Source organism: Megascapheus bottae, chromosome 15 (assembly GCF_031878675.1).
Source record: "Megascapheus bottae isolate mThoBot1 chromosome 15, mThoBot2.hap1, whole genome shotgun sequence".
Taxonomy (NCBI): Eukaryota; Metazoa; Chordata; class Mammalia; order Rodentia; family Geomyidae; genus Megascapheus; species Megascapheus bottae.
This window is the reverse complement of record NC_143523.1, coordinates 24,516,945-24,534,069: the sequence shown is the minus strand read 5'-3', so window position 1 is coordinate 24,534,069 and position 17,125 is coordinate 24,516,945. Positions and strand designations below refer to the sequence as shown.

Genomic DNA, 17,125 nt, shown 5'->3' with positions numbered 1-17,125 from the left:
GTGTGTATGTGGTACCAAGGAATTGAACCCTGGTCTTCATGCATGCTAGGCAAGCACTCTACCACTAGGCCACATTCCTGGCCCTCCCTTAGCTTTTTTACTCAAAGCTGGTGCTCTTCCATTTGAGCTACAGCTCAATTTCTAGCTTTCTGGAAGTTAATTGGAAATAAGAGTTTCATGGACCTTCCTGTCCTGAGAAATGTTGACTCTGATGCTGAAATCCTGAAAAGCTAGGATTCAGGGGTAAGCTACCGGTGCCATGCTTTCTCTGGGTAACTGAGCCCTCATGGTCTGCTCATTCTGTTCTCAGGCCCTTGCAGCCATTAGATGAGTGAGGTCTAGGAAAGATTTGTTTCATCCTTTTCTTTTTTTAAAGGGAGGCTTTGGAGTGGAAGAGGGGGATAGGAACACCTAAGTATAGCCCTGGCCTTTGCTACTCCTCATATAAACCTGCAGAGGGTTTCATGAGGTATGGCAAACTCCAGTCCAGAGGCTCATTGATCTCTTGAGTCTGGGCCTTGATGGCTTCCTCCTTGCCCATAGAACTAGCTGGAGCAGCTCTGTCATTCCTCAGGAGAGGGTCTCGTGGAGGTTTTTTTCCCCAATTGCCCCTGTGCCTCATGGACAGTCATAGGGAAGTGGTGAGGGTCTCACACTGTGATGACTACTTTAACTTCACAGCTGCTCTAGTTAAGAATGAGACCTATTCCAAGCCAAGATCCCTGACAACCATTCCGCATTGAAAGGGTCATTTAATACTGCAGGACAACTGACCCTTGCCACAGCTAGAGTGACCACAAAAAGGAACCTTATTTATTTTTTTTGTCGGTTGTGGGGCTTGGACTGGGTGTTGTCCCTGAGTTCTTCAGCTCAACGCTACCGCCCTACCCCTTGAGCCACAGCACCACTTCCTATTTTCTAGTGGTTAATTGGAGATGGGTCTCACATTCTTTAGTTCCGAGATGGCTTTGAACCTCGATCCTCAGATCTCAGCTTCCTGAGTAGCTAGGATTCCAGGCGTGAGCCACTGCGCCAGGCAGGAACCTATTCTTTTTAGTACTATTCCATAAACTCTGATCTTCAGCCAGCCACACATCTTTGGCAAACAGCAGAGAAAGAAATGCCACTCTGAGTTCTAGAATGGGTGAGGAACATGTCAGGTTCTGGAGTCATAAGACCTATTGCTCAGCAAGCTGTTCACCTCGAAGGAGCTGGTATGTGTCACTCCAGAAAGCTGCTGTTGGGCTCTTCCCTGCTTCTCTGCGGTAGCTGTCTCTGCAGTGTGTTTCCACTCATGCAGGCAGTCCTGCTGGTCTCAAAGTAGCTCTAAGGGCACTGGCCCAATTCTTGCCTTGTTCTAAGCTATCAAAAAACTCTTTTTAGGCTATGGTTTTTGAGTTGGAAAAAAGGAAGAGCTAGGATGTGGAGAAAATAAAAAGTTTTGTGTCCTCCTACCCCCAAAATACAAAGTAGGTTTTGAATATAGTTTATTCATATTATTGACCTTATATATCCCTTCCTTCCTTCTCTCCTTCCCTTTCTCTACTTCCTTCCCTCCCTACCCCCTCCTTTCCTTTCCTTTTTTTATTCTTTCATTGTGCTGCCCCAGCTGGTCTCAAACTCCTGGGCTCAAGTAATCTTCCCACCTAGAGCTACGCTACCAAGAGCCAGAGCTACAGGTGCTCACGTCATGCCAAGGTTAGGATTTTCCAATGGGAGACCGTATAAACAAAAGGGCACAGCTGGGACATTTAGAAATATTTAGTACATGAACCCAAAAGGCTGGAGTTTTTTTAAAAATGTTTTAACTCTTTTCTGTATTATTATGTGACCAGTGGCAGAAAAACTAAGATAAATTTTTTTCAATTACTCATTATAAATAAGTAAAGGGATGTTAGAGAAGACTATAAAAGACGATCTAAACAAATAAAAAACTGGAAACTGAGTCCTCTGGTTCTTACTGGCAGCTTCCATGGCAGCAGGGCTGAGGCAAGCAGACTTAGGGCAGGGAGGCAGGCTGGTGTACAAGCTAGGCTCTTTATCAAGCCTGGGGTTATCTTCTAGGCTTTGTTCGCTAGTGCCTATGGGACTTGGGGGGAAATGACTTAACTTCCCTGAACACCACTTATAATACAGGGTAGTCACTGTGCCTTCAAGGGCTGTGGTAAGGACCGAGTAGGGTCATGCATGGGTTAACATGGTGGTGCATTCCAATATTTTACTGTGGCAGAGAAAGGGGAATCCAGGCAAGAGTTGACTTGTTTGAGGACACCCAGAAGATCTGGCCATCACTGGCCACAGGCACTGAGCATTCTGGTGCTCCGGGTGAGAGAGGTCCAGTACAAAGGGAATTGGAATCAGAAAGACTAGGTCAGAAATCTCAGCCTTGCCATTTATTAGTGTGGGTAAACTCAGGCTGCCCGATTTAAAAAAAAGTGAATGCCTTCTACTTGCAGGGGTTCTGAGAATTAGATGGTGTTATGTAGTGAAGTATGCAGTGTCAGCTCCAAGCCCCACCTGATTAACTTTTACAGACAGGAAATGGACTGCTATTTATGAGGACACAGGGCCAGAAAACTGTGAAAACCATGTATAGGAAGTTTCTGGTGACTGTTTATTTCTAGAAACATGTGTTTCTACAGTACAATTCAGAGAATAGGCACACAGCTATAATTTTCACCATAGTCTGCTGTTGAGGGATTCGGTGTGATGACAGGAGCTGTTGTCACAGGCTAACTAGAGGCCCCAGAATGAGCCATGTGGGGATTCTTCCTGCCATGATCTGACCCAGATCTGAGTGCCGAAGATCTTGGTAGAACAGTCACAGCAAGTCAAATGCAAGGAGCCAATGTTTTGTTAACTTACTGTAGTTCCATAATAGGTCCAAGTCTACCTACATCCAAAGGGTTGAGGTGAGTCTGATCTACTTGCCTATCAGGGAAGAAATGTACCAGTTCAAGCCTTCCCTTGGACTCAGGTCTCTCTGACAGAGTCCTGAAGCAGTCTGCCCTCTGACGTAGAATGAGTAATAAATACAAGTTACAAGATTATTTTCACAATAATTTTTAATTCCACAAAGGGATCCTATTTAACATTTAAGAAAGGAGAGAGGCACAAGTGGGGATTTGATTATCTACTGTAATTCAAGTAAAGAAGACAGCATGTAAAGTCAGGGAAGAGAAACCAGCTATTTTACTGACTCCTTCACAGAGGGAATAAGAGACAAAGATCAGTCTGTTCAGACAAAGTAGGAACCTGGAGCTGACTCCAACTGCAACAAATATGGGAGCAATATATAGAAAAGATCTAAGCTGGGAGCCGGTGGCTCACACCTGTAATCCTAGCAACTTATGAGGCTGAGACCTAAGGATCAAGGTTCAAAGCCAGTCCAGGCAGGAAAGTTCGTGAGACTCTTATCTCCAATTAACCACCAGAAAACCAGAAGTGGCTTAAAATGGTAGAATGCTAGCCTTGAGCACAGATGCTTAGAGACAGCGCCCAGGCCCTGAGTTCAAGCTCCATGATGGACCAGGAAAAAAACAAAACAAAAAACTCTGGTCTTGACTTTCATAGAGCCACCCCTATTCCCTTTCTGTTATTTCTCTAGGACAACACAAATCACTGGTCCTAAGTTGATGTGATAGGATTAACTGCCCCGAATGGAGCCAGAATGAAAAGATTCTGTGTCACTTGGCAGCAAATGGAGTGAGGGCCACAGCAGCTTTGCATTGGGTAACCCAAGGCCTTAGGAACAAGGAACACCAACAAATAAATAATAAGGATGGTTCCTCTGTCCTTTTGCACATTCGGTCAGAAAAAGACAGAACTGCTAACAACTGCTTCAGGGTCTTGGTCAAAATCCTCAGCACTTTCCAGTGACTGAGTTCCTGACTGGCAGGTGATGGGCACTTCACAGGCTTTTGCTCCTTCTCATTTCATATCTGGTTTACTCATTCACCTGGAGTGAGCAAGGGTGTTCTGGCTTTATCCAACACTTCTCTGACTACTGCCCCATCAAGCAGTGAGATTTCTGGCGGATTTGGAGGCATTCTGAGCCCGCTGCACCACAGCTGAACACTTCTCACGCCGCAGCAACTTGTTGTTTTCAAACAGACCTTCATTGCGGGGTATTCCATGAGAACCATCAGGGAAAGTCAGCAGGCCTTTGAGGAGGACAAATAAATAAGGGAGAAGACAGACCACTGTAGTAAGGCATCAGGGATTTTTTTTTTTTTTTTTTGGTCATGGGACTTGAACTCTGAGCCTGGACATTGTCCCTGAGCTCTTCAGCTCAAGGCTACTGCCCTACCCCTTGAGCCTGGTTTTCTGGTGATTAACTGGAGATAAGAGTCTCATGGACTCTTCAGTGCCCACACTAGCTTTTGAACCGGCATCCTCAGATCTCAGCCTCCTGACTAGCTGGGATTACAAGTGAGAGCCTCCTCGCCTGGCTACAGGGGTCATCTTGATATTCCTCTAGTGAGTTCAATGGATAGGTAGTGAGGAGGGCACTACAGGTTCCACAAAGGAATTTAAAGAAGGCATACTTCTACCTTACCAAAGTTACTCCCAGGCCAAAACGTACCAAAACCATCTACTCTGCCATTTTTAAATTCCCCCTCAAAGGTCATGTTGTCATGTCGAATGAAGACTCCAACGCCATTAAATTTTCCCTGGGCAAACTCTCCCTCATACCTGTTAAGACAACAAGATGCAAGTTAACTTTTTATCAGCAAGTTCCTTGTGCTGGTTTATTGAGTTAAACAGCTGCTAATAGGAGTTAGCTAATACTGCCAAGGATCAAAGCTCAGAGCTCCACCTATCCCACCCGTCCTATTTCTAGCCAGCAGAAAAAGTCAGAAAGTATGGGTATTATGAGGCCCTACTCTCAATAAAAGAACTCAGGTCATTGGAGTTGGGAAAAAGGGGCACTTACCTCTCTGACAATTCCAATTTTACATCTATTTTAAAGTAACCAATAAAAAAAAAACAGCAACTGCATATTGCTTTTCTTCAAGGCCTGGGACAAGTTCAGCGTTGATCATATATTCACCAATGACCCATTTTTTTGACCCATTTTTAAAAATCAGAGCCTCTCTAGTTTAAAAGCTGGAAAAGGAGTAAACTAATACTCACCTTGAGCCATCTGAGAAGGTCAGTACCCCAAAGCCATTAAAGAGCCCATTTTCAAAATGACCCAGGTAGGTGCCACCATCTGCAAACATCAGTTGACCAAAACCATGTCTGCGACCTGAGCAAAGAGAAGGACAGGTGCCAGATTAGAATGGAACAGCTTTAGGGTCTCTTCTTTCTTATTCTGCATCTCCTATTTTCCATAATAACAGGAGAGAATCAGGCACCTGAACTTTAGCTCCTGGGACCTCTATTTTAAGTCACAGCATCAGATTTGGAGTAAGTCTCTAAAATGAATGTGAATGATAAGGAAACTCTGAAGATAACAACAGTTAACATTTTTTTGCTCCTTTTCTATGTGTCAGCCACCCTTCTAAGCCCTTTTTATTGATCATATTTAATACTCCTTACAATCTTGTAAGGCAGCCACAGTACTATTATTAGAGTTAAAAAGATGAGGAAATGGAGATCAGGAAAAGCTAAAGAACTTAAAATTCCAGAGCTCTAAGTAGTAGAACAAAACGGACTTGTCAGGCCTTTAGCCTTACCTATATTGTTCTTTGAAAAAAAAAAATAAAGAAGTACCCTTTAATATTTAGCATCATGAAGGTATAGGGAAAACTTAACCACTTTGCACTGGTTTGAGCTCTACTATATCAATAGGGTTGTGCTTACAAACCAGACTACAAAACTGAGCAAGACTTTAAAGTGGCTAGGCTGTGTTTGTAAACTGAATACTCTTAAACTGCTTCCTGTCTTCCTGTATAGTTTCAGGCTCCAAAGACCTTTATTATTCCTATGACTGGAATGAGCTGGGACAGGAAACTCAAAGGAAAGAATGTCCATTTGTGAGAGTGCTCTAATTTTATAATCTCTTCTAACTCTTTTTTTTTTTGGTCAGTCGTGAGGCTTGAACTCTGGGCCTGGGCACTGTCCCTGAGTTCTTCAGCTCAAGGTTACTGCTCTACCACATTGAGCCACAGTGCCACTTCCTCCCCTAACTTCTTAAGAGTCACTGAAACCAAGTCATTGCAAGTAAGTCTGTACTATCTAATTTACAGGCACTTAAAATAATTCATTTTGACCCACTAGGTACATTAGCACTTATTTAAGCAATTTCCCAAGTAACTCATTAAGGGATGAAAAAATGTTAAAGCATAGTACATTTGGAGATGGGAAGATTTAGCATATATCTAGTGGTTGGATTAACAACAGCATTGTTCTAATTCCTTTACTACATTCCAGATGAGAACACAGGTACTCTGTGGAGTTAAATTCTGCAGAAGAATAAAGTGCCATAAAGCTGGCTACCTATCTTGATATATTTTTCCTTTAACCAATGTATGTAGCCCTGGAGAGTCACTGTGGGTCCTTCTTACCTTCCTTCCACTCTCCACGATATTCCTCCCCACTGGAGTAAGTGAAGGAACCTTTTGTCAGTGTCATGATAACAGCTTATGGAAGAAAAGGGTGAAAACTGTAGGAAATAAACAGGAGAAGCAGTGTCATGGGCTGGATGGAGAAATGGACAGCAAAGGCATTGCCCATGGCTACATTTTACCAGCTTAGTATTTACTATCTTGGATTCAACTACTTTCTCCAACTACCACATCACCATATTAGCACCACCTCTTCCCAAGCACTCTTATCCTGCTATGTCTCCTAAATGTTTTCAGCTTATTCCTATTTACTATGGCCTGAGATGGAAGGGAGGTTTAATCTACAGCTACTCACGCAGTAACAAGCTTGTTAGTTTAGTTCATGTATAAAATATAATTTCTTGTTTAAAATTTTTATTTTTTTGCCAGTCCTGGGACTTGAACTCAGGGCCTGGGCATTGTCTCTGAGCTTCTTTTGCTCAAGGCTAGACCTCTACCACTTGAGCCACAGCACCACTTTTCATTTTTTTTCTGTGTATGTGGTATTGAGGAATTGAACCCAGAGCTTCATGCATGCTAGGCAAGCACTCTACCACTAAGTCACATTTCCATCCCCATAAAATATAGTTTCACCCCTCAGTGAATTATAGTCGGTAGTTGTCTAGACTTACTAAAATTAAATTGCAACTTGGATAGGCAGGGATTAACAAAGACAAATGAGGGGCATCACCCAAAACAAGTAGCAAAGAAAGCAAAACCTGATTCCCAATTGAGGAAGTGGGGAATGTAAGCACACATGGGATATTCAATGGAAAATAAGAAGCTTGATCTGACTCAGATGAAGACTTATTTGGGGAGTAATAGGTATATTCATTTGACCTTAAATCTGACAAGAACCTTTCTCATTTTCTAGGTTAACCGACAGAAACTCAGAGTGGTTTACAAATGTGTTGGTGGCTAGTCTTTCAGCACTCCACCTCTGCAGTTATGTCAGGCCAGCCATGGAAATCTCTGAATCCTAGGCAAAAGAGGTTACAGCAGCTAAAAGGAAAAAGAGCTCCGGGAAGCCTGTGGACAAAGCAATATTTAAGGGAAATGACTGCTGTAACAGGAAGTAGGAGGGGTTGAAGAAGCTGAAGCTGAGTCTAGTCAAAGTTTTTTTTTTTTTGGGGGGGGGGTCTTAGGGCTTGAGCTGGGCCTGAGAGTTATCCCTGAGCTCTTCAGCTCAAGGCTACCACCCTTCCCTTAAGCCAAGCCCCACCACTTTCCCATTTTCTAGAGGTTAATTGGAGATAAGAGTCTCAGGTCCTTTTGTGTCCCGGCTGGCTTTGAACCTTGATCCTCAGATTTCAGCTTCCTGAGTAGCTAGGATTATAGGCGTGAGCCACCGCACCTGGCTAGTCAAAAATTCTTGTAAGGAAGAAATATAATAAGTTGGTAGTCTGAAAACCCACGTAGGTATTCTTTCATTCATTTCCTTGCAATGCAATGTGATGAGGGCGCATCCTTTTTTTTTTTTTGGATCAGCCTTGGGGCTTGAACTCTGGGCCTGGGTGCTACCCCTGATGTCTTAAGGCTAGTGCTCTACCACTTTGAGCCAGAGCACCACTTCCAGTCATTTTAGTGGTTAATTGGAGGTAAGAGTCTCACAGACTTTCATGCCCAGGCTGGCTTTGAACTGTGATCCTCAGATTTTAGTCTCCTGAGTAGCTATGACTACAGGCGTGAGCCAACAGCAGCGGCAGAGCCTCCTTTTAAGAAGCAGAGTGTAGTAACACACCACTGGCTGTAACACTAGTTACTACATGAAATACTAGCTACTCAATAGGCTGAGATCTGAGGATTGCTGTTCAAAACCAGCCTGGGCAGGGAAGTCCATGAGACTCTTACTTCCAATTAGCCACTAAAAAGCTGGAAGTGGAGCTGTGCTTAAGTGATAGAGCACCAGCCTTCAGCAAAAAGAGAATGGACAGTGTCAAGGCCCTGAGTTCAAGGCCCAGTGTGTATATGCACATACATGCATATATGTACACACACATACACACATACACACACACACACACACACACACACACACACACACACACACACACACAGGCAGAGTTCATTAATTCCTTCCTCTACCCATTAGCTCTTGGCAGTACTGGGACTGGAATTTGGGGCCTCTTACTTTTGAGGCAGCTGCTGAATTGGCTCAAACAAAATTCTAGCAAAGGCCTACCTTATCATATCCTGTCCTCGTTCATGCGCACCCCACCCCCATCTGATCACATCCCGTAATGCCTGCCAAGCTGACATAACCTGGGCAAGTTATTAAGTGTTCTATGTTTCATCTATAAAGTACAATTATAAATGCATTTCAGAGTTGACAGGAGGACTAAATTAAATAACATACATGAATGTGCATAGAATGCTGCCTGGCCCTGTCCACTAAATGTTGGTTTATTTCCATCCACATTTGGACATAAGACACCTAAACTCACATATTTACTTACTAGCCCTGACTTCAAACTCCTAGGACCACCACCCACCCCCCCAACAAAAAAAAAAAAAAAGAAAAGAAAAAAACAGCAAACATAATTCAAAGAAGACTTTGAAACAGATCAATTCAGCCAATTTGACCAATGTGGCAAGTATTAAGTATATGAAAAACTATAGTTGCTACCCGTCTGTTCTTCAGTACCCTATGGAGTATTTTAACTTTGGTCATTTCTGATACCAATATCCCAGAAATGGACCAGAAATGGACCAATGTGACAACAGCCTGGCCTGACCCCAAAACAGCATCTTCACATTCTGTAGGCCAGGCCTTGCCTCTAAGCTCTCATTTTCAGATTTAAGGCCAGATTAGTCCTGAGCACCCCTGGGCTCTCATCCAAAAATGGAGAAATATTTTCTAGACCCATAAGGACAGCTACCTTTCCAGAGGTTCTTTGAGACCTGCTGGACTCATCTGTAAGGGATCTTCTCATTTCTCTAGTCTACAAACCCTCACATAGAATAAAATATCTTTAGGAAAGGGCCATTTTTTCCCCCTAGTACTAACCTTTCCAAACTTAGGGCCTATTTTCACAGAGGTGATGCACAGCTAGTGACTCCTGTGGCTTCTCTGTCCTATCGACATACAGTGGGGTCAGCATCCAATTTCAGGCTCACAAGCCTCTTATCAGCATAGCATCAGAGCATGCTGAAATAGAGGTCAGCATGCTTCTACTGCAAATAAAACATTAATGAGAGGAAGAGAAACAGTTTCCTATCAGAACTGCAGAAGAAAACTCTTTTTAGTTCAGTTGGGCATTTCAGTAAGCTCTTATGAATCTTTGGTTGTTTCTACAACTAATTAAGTCACAGCAATACAAGTCAGCTCATGGTATAAATTAGAAATAGAAAACAAATTCTTTGGAGTCTGAAGATTGTATTTTCTACAAAATCTTACAACAAACCTTAAAAATATATTTTTAGGGCCAGGAGTTTGGCCTAGTGATAGAGTGTTTGCCTAACGTGCACGAAGACCCCAGTTCGATTTCTCAGTACCACATACACAGAAAAAGCCAGAAGTGGTGCAAGTAAGTACAAGGCACAGGACTGTCAAAAAAATAATAATAAATAAATAAAATAAAAAATATACATACACACATATATATATGGGGGTGGTCTTGGAGTCTGAATTGAGGGCCTCAAAGTAGCTAAGCAGGAAGTCTACCCCTTGAACTACACCCCAAAACTATAATTAGACTATCTTTTTTTTTTGCCAGTCCTGGAGCTTGAACACGGCCTGAGCACTGTATGTGGGCTTTTTCCTCAAGGCTAGCTCTACCACTTGAGCCACAGCACCACTTCTGGCTTTTCTATGTATGTGGAACTGAGGACTCTGAACCCAGGTCTTCATGCATGCTAGGGAAGCACTCTACTACTAGGCCAAACTCCCAGCCCCTAAGTAGACTATCTTATAACTAACTCTGTAACTACAGAAATTGCAAGATAAAGGCATTTCCTTTATGTGTTTGCTAGTAGTTAACCAATCTACTCAAAATTAGGAGAGTGTCCAGGTAATGGTGGCTTATATCTATAATTCCACTCAAGAAACTGAGCTCTGAAAATCACAATTTGAAGCCAATCATTAGACTTTTATCTCCAACTAATCAGCAAAAAGCCTGAAGTATGGTAGAATATCAGCTTTGAGTGAAAAGGCCAAATTAGAGCATGAGGCTAAGTTCAAGTCCCAATACTAGCAGAAAAGAAACATTTAAAAAGCAAAGTTACTGCAGTAGAATTTGAAGAGCCACAGTAGGTTCACAGGAACTCAGGTGGAGCAGGACCTTTTATTTATTTTTCTTGAAGCTACATGAAACTTCGAGTGGCATCCCACCCAGTTCCAAATGGACTAGAAGAGGGTCCTTGAGGGAAAAGAAACACACAGAAGGGAATATCTCTCTAGCCTGAAGATGATCACTAGCCAATGTACTTAGTAACCACACCCTGAAGCTGGAAATCTGACTTGTGTATATGTGTATGTAAGAGAGAAAGAGAGGGAGAGAGGGGGAGAGAGGGAGAGAAAGAGATCAGCTCTGGAGTCTACAACTTGTTTATTTTTAATAATTGTATTCTATTGTCAGATGATATATAGAGGGGTTACAGTTACATTTGTCAGGTAGTGAGTACATCTTGAACATTGATACCTATTTATTTATATTTTATTTTTTGCCAGTCCTGTGCTTGAGCTCAGGGCCTGAGCACTGTCCTTGGACTTTCTCAACGCTAGAGCTCTACCACTTGAGCCTCAGCACCACTTCCGGCTTTTTAGTATGTATGTGGTACCGAGGAATCGAGCCCAGGTCTTCGTGCATGCTAGGCAAACTACCACTAGGCCAAACTCCTGACCCTATTTATTTATTTATTGATTGCCTGTCCTGGGCTTGGGCTCAGGGCCTGAGCACTGTCCTTGGATTTTCTCAAGGCTAGCACTCTACCACTTGAGCCTCAACACCACTTCTGGCTTTTTTCTATGTATGTGGTACTGAGGAATCAAACCTGGGTCTTCGAGCATGCTAGGCAAGCACTCTACCACTAGGCCAAACTCCCAGCCCCCCCTTTATTTATTTTTAAGACTGTATGAGGGCTGGGAGCAGAAAAATCTGGAAGTGGTGCTGTGGCTCAAGTGGTAGAGAACTAGCCTTGAGTACAAAGTGTCCAAGGACAGTGCCTAGAACCTGAGTTCAAGCCCCAGGACTGGCAAAAAAAAGTTATCTTCCTATTACTGAATGTCACAAATTGTATTTTCCAAATATGTTTGAAATTACACCTCCTTTTACACATTCTTCTACAGCCTGTGCCACTAACCCATCAAAAGATAGAGGCTTGGGTGTGGGGAGGGAAATGGGGACAAAAACATGAGAAGGGGTATCAATGTGTGAGAAGTAATGCACCTACTACCTGGCAAATGTAATTCTAACCCTCTATACATTACCCCGACAATTAAAAAAAAAAAAGATAGAGGCTTAACTTCTCTCTCTGGAATCAGATCAGGCTTGTAAGATCTAAGCAATACAACTCTACTGGGAAGTGATGGGTGTCTTAAGGTTTTTATCACATAAGGTGAGATGACTTCCATCCAGCTGACTTCTACATACACACTTAGAGATCTGATTCACCATATAAAGCAGTCCAGCTGTCCAAAGCTTCCAAGCAACGAGGAAGCCAAGGCAGATAGAGGTCATGTGTTGTTCTAGTTTGAATCATCCCAGCCCAGGAAACAAGCCTCAGTGAGGGAACCTTTAGATTCCATCTCCCAGTCACTGATTCCACATTCCATCTGAAATAGTATAAAACACAGAGATCTTTACATGGTATTATCATCCTTTCAAATATTTTATCAAATTCAGCTGGATACCAGAGGTTCACACTTGTAGCCCTAGCTACTCAGGAGGCTGACATCTGAAGATCCAGGTTTGAAGCCAGCCTGCATAGAAAAGTCTGTAAGATTGGCATATCCCCTGATTAACCACCAAAAAGTTGGAAGTGCTTAAAGTGGTTAAGTGGTTGATGCCAACCTTACGGGTACTGGAAAAGGGAACAATAACACAAAGGGAATAGATTTCCAGTTAGCTATTATTATTTAGAAGCAGTTCCTAACAATTTAAATTTTCAGATTGTTCCCCACAGCCACGTGTGCTAGGGTATGATAGTCTTAGAAAAGTTCTTTTATGCAAAAGAAAGCATTTTAGGCTTTTGGAATCCAAAGTAGGTGAAAATAAAAGTCCTGATGAACCAAGGTAAGATTTTTTTTTTTTTTTTTTTTTTTTTTTTTTTTTTTTAGGAAACAAGAACAAAAGCTCAAACATTCTACAGGGTTTTTAAATGACTTAGAGATATTTTTTTCTTGCTTGCTTGCTGTCACCTCCACCTCCTACCCTCTGCTGAGAATCAAATAATTAGGCTTTTTAAATTATAATTTTAATCCCACTTTCCTCCCTTTGAAAAGTAAACAGCTGTATCATTCACTACATGAAAATCTTACTCAGGAAGATGGCGGGATGGTTAGATTCCAAGTGAAAACACTAAAAATATCACAAGGGACAGGGGGTGTGGCTCACAGCGATCTAACTTCTGCCTACCAGGTGCAACTCCTCTAGTTCAATCCCCAGGATGGGCAGAAAAAGAAACACACACACACACACACACACACACACACACACACACACACTTGGCGGTGATGTAAGACGAGAGATAACACCATCAGAACATTGTTTCTTCTAAGAGGAGGAAAAAAAAGAAGCTGCCTGGGCCGGGCTCTAAAGCACAGCAGTTACCCACGGTGCCACCTGAGCTGGTGGGGGCTGCGAGCTGCCAGGATGCCCTCTACCAAGTCACCGAGGCACCCCATCTTCAAACCTCAGCCGTGCGAGGATTCTCCCCCAATGTGGAAGCGGCTCCCCCAGGGCAGACAAAGCCCCAGCCCCCCCCCCGCCCCGGGGCCACTCCGGCTCCCGCGGTTCTGGCCTTCCGGTCACCCCCTTACCTTGCCTGTGCCCGCATCTGCCCTCCTTCCCAGACCCACACAGGCAGCCATTCCCTACAGCCGCCCGGCCCCCCACCTGGCTCGGTGCCAAGGCTCTGCCCGGCCTGGACCTCACGATCGACCGGAGACCCGGGTTCCGACTCGCCCCGGTCCCGCCGGGGTCTGCGCGTCGGGACAGCGCGGCGGCTCTCTACCCCTGGTCAGGCCGCCCCTCCCGGGCTGACCTACCCGTGTGCCCTCCCACCGGCGCCATCCGCTCACCTGGGCTCCACCTATCTGCACGACGGCCGCACCCAGACGCGGGGCTCCGGAGACCTGGACCTTGGCTCTGCCCTGCTCCCCGCCGCCACCTTCCACTCCGCCGCCTCCACCAGCATCGGCCCCTCTGGACGCCGCCATCCTGGGTGGCAGCACTGAGCGCTATTCCCGCTGCCCATTGGCTGTCACCTGGGCAACCTGGAACAACGCCACTCCCCATTGGTCCGGCTCTCTCTCTCTCCGCACCATCTTGGTGCGGGGCGTCTGGGCGGAGTATCTGGCAGAGGGGTGGGGCTGTGGGACCCCCCCCCAACTCCACACGGAGTGCTCTGGGCTAAAAGTTAACCCCAAAAAAGACCAGACGTGTCCACGTGACCGCTAGTTCCCATCCTTTATGCTTATAAAGCCCAGTTGCTGAGTTTAAGGACAGAAATCTGCTGTAGAGGCAGATTTGTAATTTTTAATGTGCTGGACGAGACAATTGACTCTTAACAATCTCACGCCCAGCAGTGGGGTATCAAGACACTTGTGGCATTCCTTATAAAGATTTGTGTTGTCACTACCCAGATCTATTTTTTTTGGGGGGGGAGGACAGGGGTTAGGGGAAGTCCTGGGGCTTGAACTAAGGGCCTGGATGATGTCTCTGAGGACGTTAGCCTAAGGCCAGTTTGAGTTATAGCTCCAGTTCATTGATTTTCTGGTGCTTCATTAGAGAGAACTGTCTCATGGGCTTTCCTAGGCTGGCATGGAACCACAATCTTCAGATCTCAGCCTCCTAAGTAGCTAGACTTACAAGCACAAACCACCGGTGCCCAGCTTTTCAAATTGTGCTCACTGGTTAAGGTTTCTTAATTTGCAGACTAGAAAATAATAATGGTAACAACAATTGGCATTTCCCCAGGATATTATGAAAATAAAATGTGAGACAAATGGTAGTTTCTTTAAAGATTTCGATCCTGTATTCAAATCTCAGTGGTCCATTCATTAAATATGCCAAATGCACGGTATTGACTATAGATATAATTGTACTTGTCCAAAGAAAGGAGTGTTAAGGAAATAGATGTTTACTAGGCTGAAGAATATATATTAAAAAGTATTAAGTATGAGGCTGGGAGTTTGGCCTACTGGTAGAGTGCTTGTCTAGCATACCTGAAGACCTGAGTTTGATTCTTCAGTGCCACATACATAGAAAAGCTGGAAGTGGTGCTGAGGTTCAAGTGGTAAAGCTCTAGCCTTGAGAAAACCCAGGGACAGTGCTCAGGCCCTGAGATCAAGTCCCAGGACTGGCAAAAAATAAAAAATACTGCTATATTGGGCTAGGAGTTTGGCCTAGTAGTAGAGTGCTTGCCTAGCATGCACGAAGACCCGGGTTCAATTCCTTGGTACTCTTAGCACTAGGCCAAACTCCAGGCCCCTTACAGAGTCCTTTTTTGTGTGTTTGCCAGTCTTGGGCCTTGTCTCCAATTAACCTCTAGAAAATGGGAAGTAGGACTTGACTCAAGGGTAGGGCGGTAGCCTTGAACTGAAGCATTCAGGGACAGAACCCAGGCTGAGTTCAAGCCCTGTGACCAAAAAAAAAAAAAAAAAGTGAGTAGGAAACATATTTCCTTGAGATGTTTAACAGTAAGTATATATTGTAGCACTGGCCAAGCCAGGCGCCAGTGGTTCAGGCCTGTAATCCTAGCTACTCAGGAGGCTGGGATGTGAGGATTGTGGTTTGAAGCCAGCCTGTGGAGAAAAGTCCCCATGAGACTCATCTCCAAAAAACTACTCAAAAAAGTTGGAATGGTGCTGTGGCTCAATTAGAACAGTCATAGCCTTGAGCACAAAATGGTGTAGCGACAGCACCCAGGTCCTGAGTTCAAGCCTCACGACCAGCAAAAAACAAAATGAAACAAACAAACACAAAACTAGGGCAAGTCTGTTTAGATGTGAATCCAGCTCGGGCCACTTACTGCATGAGCTACTGTGGACAAGTTATTTTATCTCCATAGGCCTCAGTTTCCAACACTACGGGGGTTGCAATGTCAGTTACTTGAGTCACTTTAGGTAACTGACTTAAAAATGCCTGGTACATATTTAGCATTTGGTAAGTGATAGGCGATATTTTGGCACTGTTCAGTAAAAGAAAAATCAAATTCTAAGAAGAATTAAATTCACAGAAGTAAATTCCAAGAATGTTTCCACAGAGGAAAAAAAAAAAAACACCTCAGAATTTGAGAGAGAGTTCTAAATCTGGGACCTCTCCGTGACTATAACTTGAAGCTTGTGAGTTAAATGAGATGAATGATACCAAAGTATCATTATGTGTGGGGAGCCGGATGGCACCTGTTTCCTGCCTCGCTCCTTGTAACTTATTTGGTATGTGAGTGCGAGGCCTTTACTCGTTACTAAGTATCAAGTTGCTCTTCAGTCTGGCATGACGAAATAGGGCGTGACCAATCCCGAGTCTCAAAACGGCCTTAGCAACAGAGTAGCCAATGGTAGAGAGCCCCTTGTTCCTTGAATGTATATAAGCAGCTGCATTTCCCTGCCCAGCCCTTTTCGCTTCCTGCTCTCCCTTCAACCAAAAGGCTCTCCATTGAAGTATGATTTGAGAAGAATCCTCGAGTGGTGGTCGTTCTTCCTCGCTGGTCGAGGAGCTCACCACAATTATGGTTATGGCTTCTGGTACATGAGAAGCAGACATCACTTAATTATATAATGAAAAGGAAATGCATTAGTTGTTATTACTAAAGAAGAAAGAAGCAATAGGACTCTACATAGATCTTTGCCTATAATCGTTTGTTTATTGTTTATTGGGAAGTGAACTCAGAGCCTCATGCATGCTAGGTAAGCACTAACAATGAGTGTACCTCTAGCCCTAAGACATTCCCATAAGTAAAAATGAATAATAATTCTCTCAATTCACTAGGCAATAATCTGAGTCAGGAATGATTATGAAATACTGATGACCATGTAACTAATGATCTTCACCAGGCACCATTGGCTCACACCTGTAATCCTAGCTACTCAGGAGGCTAAGATCTGAGGATCACTGTTCAAAGCCAGCCTGGGCAGGAAAATCCATGAGACTCTTATCTCCAATTAACCACCAGAAAACCAGAAGCGGTGCTGTGGCTCAAGTAAGTGGTAGAGCGCTAACCTCTACCACTTGTGAAGAGCTCAGGGACACTGCCCAGGCCCAGAGTTCAAGCCCCACATCTGCCAAAAAAAAAAAAAAAAAGGAAAAGAAAGAAAAAGAAAACCCATACCTCTAGTCTAGGGGTTACTTCAGGCAGAAAAATGAAAACATTAACAATAACCTCAACAGTGACCAAAGGCTAGTAGCTTCTGA

At 43.9% G+C, this 17,125-nt stretch overlaps 1 protein-coding gene across 2 annotated transcripts; it reads right to left on the bottom strand.

Annotated features, from left to right (window-relative positions):
- Nucleotides 1-3,067: 3,067 nt before the first annotated feature.
- Nucleotides 3,068-13,929, bottom strand: Morn4 (MORN repeat containing 4). Of its 2 annotated transcripts, none has more exons than XM_090346126.1 (5): nt 13,792-13,929; nt 6,513-6,610; nt 5,137-5,251; nt 4,586-4,695; nt 3,068-4,163 (listed from the first exon to the last, which is right to left on the bottom strand). In XM_090346126.1, exons 2-5 carry the CDS (start codon nt 6,577-6,579, stop codon nt 4,015-4,017), a joined length of 441 nt encoding a protein of 146 aa, XP_090202252.1. In that variant the 5' UTR covers nt 6,580-6,610; nt 13,792-13,929; the 3' UTR covers nt 3,068-4,014. The 2 variants fall into 2 exon arrangements, with proteins under 2 accessions (XP_090202252.1, XP_090202253.1); XM_090346127.1 differs by lacking the exon at nt 13,792-13,929 and adding an exon at nt 13,759-13,780.
- Between the last annotated feature and the right edge of the window lie 3,196 nt (nt 13,930-17,125).

What these genes read in the sequence shown, in the direction of transcription:
- Morn4 (XM_090346126.1), bottom strand. Translation starts at nt 6,579, where the DNA reads ATGACACTGACAAAAGGTTCCTTCACTTACTCCAGTGGGGAGGAATAT. An exon ending in ACCTTCTCAGATGGCTCAAG is followed by an intron (nt 4,696 to 5,136) that starts GTGAGTATTAGT and finishes TTGTCTTAACAG; the next exon opens with GTATGAGGGAGAGTTTGCCC. An exon ending in TGGCAGAGTAGATGGTTTTG is followed by an intron (nt 4,164 to 4,585) that starts GTACGTTTTGGC and finishes TCCTCCTCAAAG; the next exon opens with GCCTGCTGACTTTCCCTGAT.